The 17,970-nt window shown below is 39.3% G+C and overlaps 1 protein-coding gene across 4 annotated transcripts; it reads left to right on the top strand.

Moving 5' to 3' along the window:
• The first annotated feature begins 1,268 nt into the window (after positions 1-1,268).
• sufu (suppressor of fused homolog (Drosophila)) lies at positions 1,269-16,299 on the top strand. 4 transcript variants are annotated; one of them, XM_049600612.1, is made up of 13 exons: positions 1,269-1,539; positions 5,206-5,382; positions 5,755-5,889; positions 6,187-6,323; positions 8,067-8,209; positions 9,139-9,224; positions 9,815-9,887; positions 10,477-10,633; positions 10,790-10,892; positions 11,296-11,430; positions 14,413-14,551; positions 14,644-14,712; positions 14,806-16,299. In XM_049600612.1, exons 2-13 carry the CDS (start codon positions 5,234-5,236, stop codon positions 14,893-14,895), a joined length of 1,416 nt encoding a protein of 471 aa, XP_049456569.1. In that variant the 5' UTR covers positions 1,269-1,539; positions 5,206-5,233; the 3' UTR covers positions 14,896-16,299. The 4 variants fall into 4 exon arrangements, with proteins under 4 accessions (XP_049456569.1, XP_049456568.1, XP_049456567.1 ...); XM_049600611.1 differs by lacking the exon at positions 1,269-1,539 and adding an exon at positions 5,018-5,111; XM_049600610.1 differs by lacking the exon at positions 1,269-1,539 and having other exon boundaries at positions 5,030-5,382.
• Positions 16,300-17,970: the final 1,671 nt, after the last annotated feature.

The following is a 17,970-nucleotide window of genomic DNA, read 5'->3' as shown; positions in this document are numbered from 1 at the left end:
CACCAGCCCAAGGATGTAGTTTGAAAGTGGATTCTAGAGTCACTGCACATCAACGGTGGGACTCTATGGGGTCTCTGTACCTCCTATTCAAGTAATGGCTCCTCTTGATTCTGTCGGGGGTTTTACCTCCAGTTAATGTCACTGCGTAATCTGGGTGTGCTCCATTGCAAAACAAAGACGTGACACACAATGAGTGTATACATCCAAGAAGTATGTGCAATTACACGTCCGAGTACAGGAAGGGAACTTTGCTGAAATTTTTCCCTAAACCGTTGGATTCCCCTTTTCGTCCAGATCAAGGAAGTCAGTTGAATTAATCTGACAGGGCTTTTTCTCTGAGGAAGTTTGCTTGAAATCAAGACTAGTTTCTCGTATTTGAGGTGACTAGGTAAAGAGGATGAGGAAATCTGAGGATTTTTACAAGGTCACCAAACAACGAAACTCTTTTACTGTCAGCTAGGTTTTTAATAGCTGTGGTTTTTTTACCATGCTGACCCAGTCCTATCATCTTCAGCTGATTGAACACAATCAGTATCACATCCCTTTCGTGTTTGACTATGAGCGGAGAGCAAACAGAGTTATTTTAGGTAGGCTGTGTTATTGAATACACCCCTATCAGACCTCACCAGAATAAATCGACTCCAGCTACACAAATATTCACATGAATCAATCTCATCATAAACATGCCCATGACGCAAGTGGCACACACTGCCCTTCTGATGAATAATATTTAGCAAAGATAAAAGACTTTTCTAGGAAACATAGTGTCACCAGCTCAAACATGACTGAGCATTTCGACACCCACAGTGTGTGGATAGAATTTCCACTTACTTATTATGTAAATATACTGTAGGGTTAAACACTATTTCACTCTTACGCAGATAGAGAAACACCAAACACGGTTTCTGTTTGCATATGCCCAGCCAGCAAGCTTCCAGTGTGTCGGCTTCGTCATCGTCTCTCATCTCGACAGCTGTTCACGGCCTGTGGGGGAATTCCTGGTTCCTCGAGAAGACACAGCCTTTCCCCTGCTTACTTTATGGGAACAGGGGGCAGGGCCAGTCAGATGGTTTTCCTCAGAAACTATTATGTGTTGATTCACTGTGAGGGGGCGTGCTGCTCACCACTCCCACTGTTTCCTTCTTACTGGGAAGTGACTGTCAGGCTTACCGAACAGAGGGAGCGTATAAAAAACACAGATAGAGAGGAGGGAGGGAGGCTGATGTGTGATGTGAAAGGTGGTGGTATTTAAGGTCCTTTGCTGTGAATGTCAGACAGTATGCTGTATCCTTCCTTGGGACTTGGAGGACATGGGAGAGTGAGCAGAACATGCAGGTGAACTGGAGAGGGATGGCTTACTGTATATTCATTAAGCTGGGAGAGACGTGCTGCTGATTCAACACTCAAACATCTTTTTGTTGAGATGGGACTGCCAAAGAGTGTTTAAGGCTTGGAGCTCAGTCCTAGGAGTCCTTTATGAGGAGACGTATTTCTGATACATTCAAGATCTGGAGAGAAAGCTTTCAGTGAATGACTGGGGTAAGTATATAGTAGGAAACTAACTCAAATTATAGTCAATTAAAAAATATTTGACACAGTATTTAAACTTGTAAAAAGTGCCTGTTTTAAAGTACAAGCTACGAACTTTCAACATGTTTTAAATTGTGAAATATTCAAATGAGGTAGAAATGAGTACTTACCAAGAAAAAACAACTTCCACATTCTGTGAGCACAGATGAAGGGTATTAATGTGCCAGATATTTATATGAGAGCTGTTTAAATGAGTGCAGGCAGTAAGACTGAGTTCATGCCCTCATTCTTTTCTAGCAACAGGCCGTAGAACCGGTTGTTTCCCAGTCCAACTGCCGGAAAGATAGTTTCCTGAACGTGTTCAGGTGTGGCCTTCCTCAGAAAGTTCATTGTACTGTATTGCATGCATCCTAAAAGAATGTACACTCATACTGAATAAACTACCGTGACTGAGATAACATTTAGGAATTGTCTCGCCGCAGTGTCACTGTCAATATGGCCTTGAATGAGGTGAAGTTTTTTTTTTTTATTTATTTAAAGAGATACTGTAAAAGAACTCAGGTTGGTTAATTTCAAACTTACTTTGGAGGGTTCAAAGATACATTGACCAACTGGGTGTCAGTAATCACATTGTCCCAAAGTTCTTTTCCTGGGAGTGTACGGCCATAAATGATGAGTCATTTCATGCCTCGACCAGAGCACTATCACCATGATCTGATTCACTGCTTGCATCAGCTCACTGGACAGACTTTTATTTCAGTGGTTGAGAAGCGTTTCCAGGAATACTTAGGTTGAGAAGGTTTCCTCAGACGACCCCGAAACTCTCCATAGGCTCAGTCTAACCGCAGCACTGGGTCCATTCAATCATAACGACATTTGGGAGGTTTGTTTTCCACTTTGGTTTCATTTCACTTTCATAGAATGCCTCTCAATCTCATGCCAATTTATGAAGAAGTCAATGTTTTAAATTACATACTGCACTACTGTGTGATGTAAATGCCAACTATGATTGGTCACTGTTTAATATCACCTTATACAGTAACGGCCTCTTGCTCAATCTTCTTATGAAAGAAGCAGGGCTGACGTTATCATCTCATCACCCTGCATTTCTTGAGAAAAAGGGAAGGTCATGGGTGAGTCAGTCTCATAACCTGCTGGCTATCATCTGACGACAAGATCTGCATACAGCTCAACATGCTGCTCAGCATCTGGTATAATGTACATCGTTCTTATGCTGTATTATTGATCGCAAATTGGCTTTATTGTGGTTTTATTTCGTCAAGACGTGGGCCATAAACTAAGTCGAAAAGAGCATTAATAATGGAGCATGAGTTGTGTCAAATGATAAGCCATTCGAGGATCAAGAGGCACCCGAGGACCAACGTTTGATAAGTGCTTTACTATGAGAACTGAATTCCATAGATGGTGGCGTGTTCAGGTGTCATCTATGGGCTCAGTTCTTTTGGCATGGTACTTGTTTGTCAGCCTTACTGCACCACACCACACCACAGAGCGGAAATCATGACCATCAGAAGAAAGCACAAACACTTGTGTGGTTTACACTCATTCCAGCATGTCTTGTTTTTACGACGCGTTACTTTCATTTGTATTTTGCGTTTATTGTTTTTCTTCAAATGATGAATGAGGAAGTCATTTCAAATTGCATGTAACAGTACTGTGAATAAAATAAACCCATTTGTAAATGACTGATAAATATGTATGAATCATGTTGTTAATAAAATAAATCAAAATGAATTATTTTCCTCTGTAACTTATTGACTCTAATAACTTTTTTTTAAATCCTACATCATTTAAGCATTACAGTACAAGGAGTGAGAGCACTTAAGGACAATATATCCAGAATCCAAGGGCTACCACGCCCTATACAACCCACACACGTGGACGTCTTTTTATTCAGATGTTATCTCAGCCCTAGCTCTATAAAAATCTGCAGCCATGGTGATGGCAGTTAGTTAGATTAGTTATAAACAATATGATTAGATACAACAGCCAACATCCTTTTCAGTTACACGATCATGGGCTGCTGCTGTTGAGGTATAAGTTGCTTTGATGACCTGAAGTACAATAGTACTGGTTTAAAGCAGTTATTTTTGAGGTATCTGTAGTGTTTTAAAGTTATCCCTTGATATGCCATGCCATATAAACTCTATATTTGCACACATTTCTCCCACATGGATTGAACATCATTATAGGTGTAAGGTCCATAGCAGTGGTTTCATTCTTAATACTCCTGGTTCCTGACTTCCTGGCTCCAGGCTGTCTATACTGTGTGGTGGTGATAGGCAGAAAAAGTTGGCTGGCTGCTATTGCATCACTGCATGTGTAGTGTGAAGAAACCTGTTGAGTAATAAAACACTATGGTTCATTACCAGTGCACTGTGCTTGCATTCAGTACTATGAAAGAGAGACACAGTGCCATGAGTAACAGGGGAAATTAATTTTAAAAAGTACCTCACCTTAGCATGTTGTTTTTTTCCATTATAAGTGTCTGCTAATTCATATTGTCATTTTTCTGAAATAAATCCTTTTCATCTTACAAGTTGGCACTCCTTCCTTGTTATTATTAATTTGGGATGTAATAAGGCCCCCTGCCATGTGGCCCAAATATAGACAGGAGCCTATTATATGCACTCTCATGCCAACATCCCAGATATCCTATTTTATTTCTATTTATTACTTGTTTATTTGACAAGGACAAATGCGTTAGACATTGCTTCATATGAAAAATACAAAGTAGATGCAATACCTACAGGTTTCTAGCCATGGCTAATTTGCAACCCCTGTCCCTGGTTATACTTTTAGAATTAAAACGGTATAACTCCACGGTGAATATGGAGTTATATAATACAATAGGTATATATATATCAATATCCTCCATAAATTGTAGAAAATGACTTCAAATGTATGTAATCTTTTCCAGAGGTAGGCCTATAGTTATGAATAATTATTTAATCCAGTTAATTAACTTTGGTTTACTGGTCTTTCTCCAGGAGAGTGAGATAACTCTTTTTGCAAGCAGTAGTCCATTTTTACTTGTAATTACTACTTTAAATAGGCTACTTAATTTTTGCTGATAATATAAATGAACTTTTACTCAAGTATTTTTTTTTTAAATGCAGGGTTAAAGTATATATATATATATATATATATATATATATATATATATATATATATATATATATATATATGTGTGTGTGTGTGTGTGTGTGTGTGTGTGTGTGTGTGTATAGAGAGAGAGTATATTTACATTTTTGTATTGCTATTTTCATTAAAATAAAGAATATAATTACGCCATAATTTTTGGAGCCTCGACCTAAAATTACATCTGCTCACTGTTTGATTGACAGTGTATCAGCCAATCATAATTATCAACAAATCCACACGACCTAAAAAAAAACATTTCTGATTGGTCACTTGAAGCCGTCAGTCAGTTACGTCACGACCCCATCCAACCAATGGTGAGGTAGTTTCTTGTAAAGATGAGCAACAGGCTGTGTCCCTGCTGAGTGCAGCACAGCGGTCCGAGTTAAATCAGTATTTCGTCGGTCTGCATTTGTAGTGTAAGACTTTTTATGGTTTGGGATTGTGTCGTTTTAGTTGAGCGGGGGTAGAAAGCAGAATATAACTGCTTATACGCTGTTTTTTTTTTTATAGAAGAACTAGGTTTGTTCGAGGTCGTGGCATGGATGAGGTACGGCCTAGCAGTGGTGTTCAAGCCCACGGGCTGGTGCCGACGTTTCCCCCTGGACTGCAGGCTATCTACGGGGAATGCCGGCGACTTTACCCCGAACAGGCCAACCCGCTTCAAGTTACAGCTATTGTTAAATATTGGTAGGTACCTCATTTTGTTGTTGCTGGTCTGTCAAATCTGTGGGCCTGAAGTTTGTGGAACAAGTTCATGCAGTGATGGCTAGACGTTTAGCTAATGACTGCTAAGCTAACTTTTTAGCTAACTACGTACAGGAGTCACACAGTGGGTAACTGCTACTTTGTTTTGGGGAGTTGGAGGATTCAGTTACAAACTATATCACTCTAACTAAAATCTATGTATTTAAATGCTCACTACTATTAATTTTACACAGTTATTGTCTCCTATCTAAGCTTACTGTCTTCATATAGGTGTACTCAAGAGTAAACACACTGCACTGACAACAATAACAATTTCTGACATGGCCGATGGTTTTCATTTTATGCTTCTCACAGGTTAGGGGGGCCTGATCCGTTAGACTACATCAGTATGTATAGGAGTACGGGCTGTCCAGCTCAGGACATCCAGGAGCATTGGCACTATGTCAGCTTTGGACTGAGTGACCTGTATGGGGATAATAGGGTTCATGAGTAAGTACGCTAATGTAAATACTTGACTTGCTGTTGCACGGGGGAGTTGGGTAGATGGAGAGGAATAGCGGCATTGATCTGTTTCTTTTTCATTAGTTTGTGCATTGTTAAAAACCTGGGAAATCTGTACATATTGCATCAAGCCTTTTTAAGCATGCCACATTTTTGCTCATGTCAGAAGCTCTTAAAGAGTAGACCACCTACTAACTCAAATAGTGTGATTTACTATTAAATAAAGTACAGCTTCTTACCCAGTTTGTGTGTGTGTGTGTGTGCGTGTGCATGTGCGCGTATTAGATTCACAGGGGCAGACGGACCCAGTGGTTTTGGATTTGAACTCACCTTTAGACTCAAAAGAGAGACGGGAGAGACGGCACCACCAACCTGGCCTGCAGAACTCATGCAGGGCTTGGCTCGCTACGTGTTCCAGTCAGGTAAGAGCACAGTGTTTAAGAGGAGTACAAAACAAAGCTGTACATTTTGCATCTTTGCATGGAGCAAGCCACACATTAAAAGATAATATAATCCCTTATTAGTCCCACAGCAGGGACATTTGCATCATTGAAGCAGTAAAGAGGATAGAGCAAAAACAAGAAAGCAATATAATAAGTGAGCATAAGTAGAAAATACAAAGCAATATGAAATGTAAACAGTAGGGGAAGATGCAAATATGACAAATAATCAGGCTGAATTCACATTATTGTATGTAGGAAGTATATATTTTGTCCAGTGTAGTATCTGCTGACGTTGAACACGAGTGATGATTGATGATTGTAAACGTTAAGAAAAAACCCTCAAGGTCAAGGCAAGTAATTTAATGCCATACTCTATTGTTAAACAACTTAGAAATTGGTTTGAACAACTCTTGTGCACAGTTTTGCAGCAGTAATGATAAAGAATAAGGAGATTCCAGTGTTCAAGTGATGAGGGAATTTAGATTTAAACATTTGGTGTAAATAGATGGCTGGATTTGTTAAAAAAATGCATGCTAATCGAAATTCAGTTAAAAGTTTTATATATTTGTCAGATTAAACAAGCAATTTTGAGACATTAATCTGGGCTCTGGAAATCTCATAGTCAGAATTTTTAAGGAGGAACTGTTTACTTGATTAATCAGTAAAGTGACATGAAAAACATTGTTAGTTCAAGCCCTACATTCTTAATCCGTCACCTGGAAAATGTGTGACAAAGTTAAAGTAATGGTTTCTGTTTTCATTTGGTCACACTTTGTTAATAGTCTAGTAAATGATTCATCTGCACACATTTTTAATAGAACAACTCTCTGTGGCTGCAGTTGGCATGCCTCCTTGTCACGTCTTTGTGAATGTGAAGAATGTGTTCTTTGTAAAGGTACCTTGTATTTCCTGTGATACATTCAAACATGCAAGATTAGAGGAGTCTGCTGCAGGCTGTGGTCTTGGTACACATTATTTGTGTTTGTTGGAGCTCTGGGTATTGACAGGAAGTCTAGTTTCCCCTTTCTTTCCCTTCACAGTTTTAATAGGATTGTTTGCACAAATGGCAAACAAGATCGTTGTTGTCGTGTGTGAATGTATACTCTGTGGAATGGGTGTATACCATGCTGCTAAGTTCTTTAAACCCTTCAGTTGTGTATTATACAGTGAACAAGAAAGTGTGGTTGAGAGAGGAGGGGGCATTTAAAAGCCATGAAAGAGAAGAAGGCTATTCTCTCCAGGCTCCCCTCTCCTCACCACCCAGCCCTTCTCTGCTATCCAGCTGGGGTCAATTTGCGCGTGGGTGGGCTGGGCTCCTGAGCTAAATGAATGCTGATTCCTGGCCATCTTCCCCCTTGCTTTTCTCCTGCAGTGAATCTGGACGGGGTGCATGTTACCTCCCAAGCAGACAGATTCCTTGAATGGAAATGTAGTTTTTTTTTTCTTGCCACATTTGGTTCTCGATTTTTCTCTCTCTCACTTACTCACTCTCATTCTCTCGCTGATCTGTGTCCCCTCTTTTCCTGTTACTGCAACTTTCCCTCAGCAATTCTGTACCATCAGATAATGAAACTTAGGAAAGTAGGATTGCTTCCCACTAGTGACCGAAGGTACAGGCCAAAATGTACTTTGCAGGATAGAGTGTGTATTGTAGACAGCTTTAAACAGCACATTTTACTGTTCTTTAAAAGTGATTCTCTCATTTTGTTCTCTCTTCTACAGAAAACACATTTTGTAGTGGCGACCATGTGTCGTGGCACAGCCCACTGGACAATAGTGAATCTCGTATCCAGCATATGTTGCTTACAGAGGACCCACAGATGCAACCAATTCAAACGCCATTTGGCACAGTGAGCTTTCTGCAGGTGAGTAGTATTCACATAGTTTAAGCAACTTCATGTCAAGCACTTTTGGGATCTTTTGGCACAATAAATCAAAGATGATAACTGCTATTTGGACAAAACATGGACCAGAATCAGAAGAGATGAGGATGACCGTAGCACTGCATTTTAGTATTAGTGATGATCATGCAGGACACATATTTATCATAAGATACAGTGCATTTAGCTAAACTTTCCCTGGGTTCAGACCTTGGAATCCACCCACTCCACCAAGTTGACTGATTTGTCTGACATCACGCCATGGAACAGCGGTTTCTCGGTTGAAATGAAAAACAACCAATGCTTATGAATAATAACTATCATGACAAGATGGTCACTGCTATCGAGGGAAAATCAAATCCCCCTCTCCCACAGAAATTGTTTAGCGTGGATGCAATGTGAGGCTGAAGATGGAAACAAAGTGTAGGGAGTTAAAAATTCTGTCTGCTTTCAGGCCAAAATACTAAAATAAAAGCATTTAAATAAATGTATGAAATGAAAACCCAAGTAGAAATGACTTACTGTTGTCAAGTAAATGATGTGTGTACACTCATCTCGTCAGTTAAATAAGTTTCAGGTGTTCATTCAGTGTATGTGTATTGTCAGTTCTATGGCAACAGGAGATCAGTGTGTTGTAGTGTCTTTGCATCAAGTCACATCAACTGAATTGTTATAAACTCATTGCGACATTTAGTTAATATTATATAATGGTACCAAATATCAACAGCCACAGTACACTAATGTGAGACAGATGGTTTTCTGCAAACATGATGAATTTTGTTAGTAATGTTTATATTAACTTCAAAGACTTAGTTCTTGTTGTCAGTTAGATAACGGCAGCAGCAGTAAAAAGTACTCAGAAGGTAACAAGACTGTAGACAGTATACTTTCATGCTCTGCATTGTTTCCTATAGATTGTGGGTGTGTGTACAGAGGAGCTACAGGCGGCCCAGCAGTGGAACGGTCAAGGCATCCTGGAGCTGATGCGTGGAATCAGAGTGTGAGTATGGCTGGGCACGAATTCATGATGCAGCCAGATAAGGACACCATGTTTTAGATTTAAAAATTAAACTTTATATATCGGGCTGTGTTAATATTCTTAGGTTTTACTTTGTTGCTTAACTTTGTTTGACAAGTGACTCAGACCAAGCTATGTTAATTTGCTGTGTCATGACTCAGGATTGCCATGTCAATATAAATGTCAGTACAATTAATTCCAGTATGTGATGGGATAGTCATCATTTAGATTTGCAGTAAATATAACTTGACGTGAGACATTCTTTTGTGCATTTGCGTGTGAAAAAATTGTGAATTTGCTGATGATTTTCCAACATGTCCTTACTTGACATAATGCAGACCAGATCTTATTTCATGGTTTGGTATTAACAAATCAAATATAGACGACTTTATTTTCTATTGTAACACAGTATTTACACTTGCCTCCAAATCATCAGTCATTAAAGTTAATACATTGTGACCAGCAAGTGTAGCATGTAGTTACTTGCTTATTTATTAACTCTGTGTTTAACTCTATTAACGTTAATGGTTAATGCTGTCTGGGACTAATGTTGATGATTGTCCTGTGTACAGAGCTGGTGGCCCCTGGCTAATCACAGACATGAGGAGAGGGGAGACCATTTTTGACATTGATCCACACCTACAAGTAAGGCTTTTTTTAAGTTCTGCACACTCCTCAGAGTGAACTGTGTTGTGTTTATAGTGTGTTAGATGAAAGGCAATCTTATGCTGCTTGCTATATTACCAAATTAATTGTTTACCATCATCTCAATCTACTATTATAGCATGAGAGAGGTTTATAGTTATGGCCTGTGATTGGATAGACGGTCAGTAAAGGGATTCGGGTTAAAAAGTGAAGCTAAATTTGGAAGAGTTAACTGGAAGGTGACCCAAAGGAAACTGATTGCCCATTCATTAAGATATATATAGACTGCTATTTATAACTTGCAGTGCCACCTGGGACTGGCGTGGAACAGGTCAAGGATTTGTCTGGGATATCAGAGGCAAAGTGACCTTTACATCTATAAAGCATTTTAAGGGGAACCCTTTATAGAGAATGACTTTTCCATAACTACATTATTTTGCTCTCTGACAGTATTGAGTGCCCCCTGTTGGCCCAGAAATCTTTATGCAGTGTCTTCTCATTTCTGAATCTCATAACTTTTCTTAATAATCTTGTGTGAGTTTTATGAGAGCTAGTGTTGATGATTGCGTATATTTCTTGCTCATCTAAGCAGGAGAGAGTGGACCAGGGTATTGAGACAGAGGGCTCTAACTTGAGCGGGGTCAGCGCCAAGTGTGCGTGGGACGATCTGAGTCGACCGCCAGAGGATGAGGAGGACAGCCGGTCTATCTGCATAGGATCACAGCCACGGAGGCTCTCAGACAAAGGTACGCCAAGTCCTAAAGGACTCAAAAGAGTAGATCCTATAATTAAAGCTGAGAAGACCCAAGAATGCTTGACCAATCTGTACACAGGAGTTGTGGCTTCATGCTGTCAGCGGTGCATGATGGGATAATTCCATGCTGATCTTTGTGTGTTGACAGACACAGAGCAGATCAGGGAGACCCTGAGGAAAGGACTGGAGTTTAACAGCAAGGCAGCACTACCACCCATCAGCAGCCAGAGACAGGGCCACGAGAGACCTCAGTGAGTGTTCCTCCCACACACCAAAATGGGATCACTAGGGTTGCACCAGGATAACTCCCTTCGCCATGTGTAGTGACTCACGGTGCAACTGACATCTGAACTGTTATCACCATTGTTTCTTAGCTACAAGCATAATATTCAGGTTTCTCACTAAATTGTTGGTATTTTTCTGTGGAAATTAAGTCTTCCGCAGAATCAGGTGACGGCTCCTTGAGAGCAGTTGTGAAATCTGTACATTTCCATTCGCAGACAAAGCCCAAGGAGCCGCCATTTCCTTTGCGGTAGCTGTTATTCACAGACAGACATTCTCTCATTGCTGAGTGTACCATATTAGGCTTCCTCACTTGTGTTTCCCCTTTGTTGCCTTCCACGCTTTATTTTCTCTTCTTTGTTTGTTTCGTAGGAGTCGGAAGGACAGTTTGGAGAGTGAGAGTTCAGCAGCTATTGTTCCTCATGAGTTGGTCCGAACACGACAGTTGGAGAGCGTCCATCTGAAATTCAACCAAGAGTCAGGCACACTGCTGCCCCTCTGCCTGCGGTACTGCACCATTTCTCTCTTCCACTCCCACACAAGATATGTACCCTTTTGGAATGTCCTGAAGACAGCGAGATTAAAAAAAAACAAAAAACAGTCCAGATATTCGTGTTGGATGGGTGTGGCAGAATATCACAGAGAAAATCAGATGTTGCAAGTTGGCACTAAACTCTGACTTTCCTCCCACTACTTTTACTTTAATGCCACTTCAAAATGTTGAGTAAAAAGCTGGCTAGGTGCCATAAATGCAACACGTCAAATAGATAAATTGACCTTCAGGTTTATAACTGAAAGAGCCAGTTACCCCAGACTCAAAATACATATATTTTCTCTTGCCTCTAGTGCTAATTATCTATCTAAATTGTTTTAGTATGAGCTGCCTGGTGTTGGAGATATCGGCCGTAGAGATGTCTGCCTTCTCTTGAATATAATTGAACTAGACAGCACTCACCCTGTTTAGCTCAAACCACCAAAAATGACATTTGAAAAACTCAACAGCAATGTCTGTTTGCACAAATCCTGATCCAGTTACTCAAGATAATAACAGACCTTGCTGTAATTAGTTTCATGTAGGAACTATTTTCCTTCCTCTGAACTTCACCTGCCAACTTTATCATAGCGCAGAAGGAAGCGTTCATCGACTGTGAAGCTCACGGTACAGCTCAGCCAAGGGGGGCGCCATTAATATTAACATCTTGTACTGTCATGATCATGAGCCACTAGACTTTGGTCTCTTGTATTTGTCTGGCTTGTTTTGTGTAAATTGGTTTGCTTTTATTTTTTACCTTTTTTTCTGATCCTTGATGAATTAGAGAAGTCAGCAAAGGTTATAACTGTTCAATGACACCATGATTGAGACCCTTACTCTCTTTACTGCTCACCTACCCAACAAGAAGTGTGTTAAACAGGAGGAAGTAGCTTTAGAGTACTAAAGGTCATGCTTTGCTGAATTAAAACTATGATTTTCAGTGATCTTAAACTCTATAATGAAGTTGCCGTTAGTTGACATGAGGAAAATTAAAAAAAAAAATTACGCATGCAGACACAAACAGTTATTACATTATGTGTCATGGTGACAAAACAAAATGGGGGCATAGCAGTTTGCAGGATCTTAACATTTGAGTTTTGGCTTTCTCTGATTTGATCTGTGTCTGATAAAATTTGCACACCCATGGCTGATATCTATCTGGGCTTGGTTTTCACCTTTATACGTAACTTGACGTTTCTTGGAATGCGTTTTTTTTTCTCGGACAAAATATCAACGAAGCAATTACTGTTCAGTGGGAACTGTGGGGTTTTTAGAAATGCTCCGCTGGTGATGCTCGCTGCACAGGCAATAGACCAGGATGAACCTGCTTTATGTAATCTCTGTCTGAGGAAAGAACAAGACCAAAGTTAGTTGACAGAGAGACCTTTGTGTGTGAGAGGGAGAGATGTGCTGGGAGTTAAGAGTGAGAACACAGTGTAAAGGGCCCGATTATATGGTATTGACAATGGGGTGTGATGTAGTTGAACATTTCACACTGTGCAACAGATCCAACCAGACCCAAGTTAATGGAATGGTTTGGATCTTTTGATTGAGAGTGTATGAGGTACTTACCCATAGTTAGTGTATTACACATTATAGATGTCAGTCTGCATGCCCTCAGTTTGGAGGAGCATGAAGGAGTACCACCTCGGAAGTTAAGCAATGTACATCTGTGGAAGGGGGCAGCAGCAAAATGTATTTTAGCCACCTAAAAAAAAAAAATCAATATCAGTCAAAGTGTACGCTATACTGAGAATATTCTCACCTCTTTAATTTGCTGACAGACAGCGATTTCTAAAGGGGAACTGAAGCTGTTAATTTGCTCTCTTTAAAGCCAGAATCCATTGAGTAAAACAGTCGTTTAACATCACTGAACGCAGGAGCTGCAGATGTAGCACTGCCTCGATCACTTTGGTTGTATCATTTTTGTGATTTATGTGTTTAAAAGTGTTAGTTCGGATTTACCAAAGTCACACAATAGCACAAACTAATTGAGTAAGGCAGCAGAAGAGCAGCTTCTCTGTTGAACAAGCTAAAATGAGTCTGGTGACTTTGACGGAAGCATAGTTTGGGAACTGAAGCCGTTAATGGCTTCCCCATCAGAACAGGCTGTCAGCATCAAGATGAAGTGGTGGAAGTGTTCTCAATATAGCCTACACTTAAACTGTTAAAGATTTTTAAGACAGCCAAAATATGTTTTCCTGCTGTCCCTGTCCACGGCAGTACATTACTTAGCTTCCATGGCAGTACTCCTGCATGCTTCTCCAAGCTGGGGACATGCTGACTATCATCTACTGAGGGTAATTCACTAACTATAGATAAGTACCTCATAAGATCCGATCCATCCATCTTTGTCATATTAGAAATAGACTGCGTTGAACATCTCATTACTAACCAATTTCTTGGCAATTTAGGGTGATATCACTTTTTGGTTTAATCACAAAACCCTGTATATGTTGTATCCACCAGTAAAATGCACCTATCACATTTAAATTATCATGATGGCTGCAGATACAAAGAACGGTTTCATTAGTACCTGTGTTGATTTATTACAAAATATTTCAGTGTTAATAAATGCCTGCAGTTACTCAAGGAAATTGGCACCAGCACATAAAGCCACATGAAGAAACATGCAACATAAGTTCCATTCTCCAAATTATATTTTCATTTTCGTCCCTGCAACAGATAAATTCTTTAAAGCTTCTCCATTAGATGCTGACTGTTACTGTTGCCTCGAGCAAAAAAATGTTTCTGTAGATATCAAAACTGGTGAATATCTTTAGTCAGCACAAAGATGTTTTTCAGAAACTAAAATATTAACTTAATATTAACTTTAAAAGCTTGCTAATAAAAATCATGTGGAAAGATAAGCGTTTAGTTATGGTTAAAATGAATGAAAACACACACTCATGCTTCAAATTTGTAGCTCAAGCTGTGTTGTGTTTAATCTTTTACAGGGGCCGGTTGCTCCATGGGAGACACTTCACTTACAAAAGTATCAACGGAGACACAGCCATTACATTTGTGTCTACGGGAGTTGAAGGAGCTTTTGCTACTGAAGAGCATCCATATGCAGCCCATGGCCCCTGGCTTCAGGTATACACACACAGACTCGCACATAAACTCAAGTTTTCAGGTGGTGCTTTCATATTTCATGTATTTTGTGACCTTCTGCTCTGCCTATATAGATATTGTTGACTGAGGAGTTTGTGGAGCAGATGCTTGGGGATTTACAAGAACTTAACACTCGGGAGGAGGTTGGTAAAACCCCCTGTATTTAAACTTTTATTTTCTGTTTGGTTTTTGTTCAACTCTGTGTTTTACCCAGTATATCCTTTCTCTTTCTGTAGACAAAGTTACCAAAGGAGTACAGTTGGCCAGAAAAGAAGCTGAAGATCTCTGTCCTACCAGACTCTGTGTTTGATAATCCACTGCAGTGAGACACTTGATGACTAGACAACTTTAACACCTGCAGAGACACACTCCCAGAGTGGACCATCACGAACAGGAGACCTCCCAGAACATGCAGCAACCCTGAGCCGTCAGGTCGCTCGCTAATGCTGTTCCCACAGTGGATGGCCCGAGACTGTTTCACTCCTGAAAATGATCTGAGGGATGATCTAAACACTTGTGACTGTTACTGCATTCTCAGACTACCCCCACTGTTTACAACATTTCTCCAAGGCTTGAATGCTTTCTTGAGAATGTCAAATCAGCCTCAGACCAGCCTGTCCAGATGGTTGACCTGTAAGAACAATCATTGTAGGTGACACACTAGCTGAAGGGCAAAACAGGATGTTGTCATTCCTCCAGTCAGGCCTGCCAAGGTCTGAGGTCCAAAACATACGTCACTAAAATAGTTGAGAACGCATCCTGTGATCGCCTGACGTAATATCCCAAGTGATAACTGTTGCTGATCTCAAAAACAGGTCTATTTATTCCACTGGCCTTAGAAAGGATGCAAAAGTCTCATGTTGAACATTTTTTCTTTCAATTGAGTTCATGTGTATAGTATTTACAAATGCTGGACATTTTTCTCTTATGTGTTTGTGGTCATACCAAAGTTTTAACTGTGTCAAATGAGTCATGATTCTGTAATATTGACATGACATGCTCAACTATGATTTACAAGTATTCAGTGCCTGTTTGTCTGAGATAATCAAACAAGCATCTGACATGTTTCCCTGGCTATGTGGCAGATGCTGTAGGTATAACCACCTCTACTCCCCTGTGCCATAACATGACTCCTTTTTTTCCTCACGCATGATGATGATGCGTGTTTAAAAGTTATGAAACAAAATAGATCAAGTCCATTTAAGTGTTCAAAGACTGGGAAACCATGTGCAGTGTCCTCTCAAGTGTTGTCTCCAGCGGCCACATCAATAAGAATCGTGTTTTTGTTTTTTGTTTTTTATTCAGTAGGACCTGCTTGAAAACGAGTTGGAGTAAAATTCCTCAGTGCCTTGTGTTGAAAAGGACCATATACACTCCGTTGACTCTTAATGCTGCCTACAGCTCCTAGATTGTTAAAGAGAAGTCACTTTGAATCAAGGCTGCTGCGTTCAGTCTTTCTCTGAGACCGTCATTCCATTGTAACACAAAAGCAGAGACTACTTTCACTCCAGTGTCTTTTTTTACAAAATGTACTCTTATACAACACGTGATGGCATCTTATTTTTGTCGTTTGTCTTTTTTATTCAGTGACACATGTAAAGTTTAGACATCGTTGATATGGTATTTTGTAATTACTATCTTATGACTGAACTGCCTGATTGTAATCCCAAGTGCATTAAAGTGTGTAGGTATTTACACAAATAAAGATGGAACACTAATGCAGAAGTACAGAGGAGCCTGTTTGTCTGTTTTGCTTTTATTAATGTGTGTCATTCACACACAAACACAGTGTTGCCATAATGCATAATGCAGTATCACTGTGGTGGTTGACAAGTGACGTGTATGTGGTATACTGTAAGTGCAGTAGTATTCCTGAATATATTACACATATTCATAGCCTACATGTTACACATACTATACGATTGATTTTTATTTGTGTCACGCACACTTAGATGTGCCCAACACTCATGGGTTTACAAGACACCATCACAATGACATTGCAGTAACAGTCAAAAGTACATGTTATTTTACTACTTAGTCCAGAAGCAGAATACTCTGCCTTCTGTCCCAGGCCTGGCAAAGAAATTCAGCCACAAAAAAAGTTTCCCTGTCTGAAACAAAACTCAAATTTTTCATCATCATCATCATCCAACCAAAAGAAATCAACATAGATAGAGGTTATCTTACTGAAAAGTACATTCCTTATGTCTTAATATACAGGACAGTATAACAAGAAGTGAACCTCATTCTCAACTTCACCTACATGACAAACAAATTCTGTCTTCCTTTGGGGTGGCGTTAAATCTTCCAGTCTTCAACGATAATGTTCCTGAGTGCAAGTGTGCACATAAGGATCTTTGTCTTTTGTGAACCACGTGTGTGTATAATATACAGCAACAGTCTTGTTCCAGCCTCCATTAAGCTGTTGAACAATGTTTAAAAACTAGTGCAATGAACACACAGCGCCCAAGCACTCGGCACTTTTTCTTGCACTTGAGACGTCTCTGTATGTCCCTGTGTTGTGATTGTTAAATGTAGTCCACATCTGTTGTATGTGACACAACTCTGCTTGTGATGATGTTTTTATCTTGTGCTGTGAAGCAATGAAATGTAGCACTATGCCCAATACGAATTTCCAATAATGTTTACTTTACTTTACATATTGAGGATATGTGTGGTGAAAAATATGAATGCACATTATATATGTAATATACACATTATAAATATTTATACTGTGTAAATATTCTTATATCTATCATTTAATTATATATATATATATATATATATATATATATATATAGTATGTAAAATATGTAGGTTATAAATATGTATGATAATTATATATTTGTATGTAATAATAATAATTGTATGTATCATTTATATGTAGGCTTACTTATTTCAGTGTAACATTGCATTTCTGTGTGAAATTTTACCACTTACTGTGCATTAATATTGATAGAATTCTGTATTTTTACAGTAAAAATACACACCATATGTGTAATACATTTATTCCATGCAACTATAAATCATGGACATATACTTATATCTGTCTAAGTGAAAGGTGCATGTGGTGTATATAGATTTTATATTTTATTTTATTTGTATTTTTTTGACTCTGTAATGTGTGAATTTCCCCAGTGGGAGATTAATACAGTCTTATCTTAAAATAGGGTTCATTATAAAGGGTTTAAAGTAGAAAACTATGACATTATTAATGTTTAATAAACAGTTTACTAATGCTTTATGGATCCAAAAGCAAGTTTGGGTCGCCAGGTTGTGGTAAATCCCGTTGGCTGGTGTTGACCCATTTATATGGTAATAAAACAGTTAAAATATAGAGCCTGACAGAGGCATTATGAAAGTGTATTAGCCATTAATAAAGCTGCTGGCTACAATTTATT

The sequence above is a fragment of the Epinephelus fuscoguttatus genome, linkage group LG16, assembly GCF_011397635.1.
Source record: "Epinephelus fuscoguttatus linkage group LG16, E.fuscoguttatus.final_Chr_v1".
Classification (NCBI taxonomy): Eukaryota; Metazoa; Chordata; class Actinopteri; order Perciformes; family Serranidae; genus Epinephelus; species Epinephelus fuscoguttatus.
The sequence above is the reverse complement of the archived record's forward strand: the minus strand, read 5'-3'. Positions and strand labels throughout refer to the sequence as shown.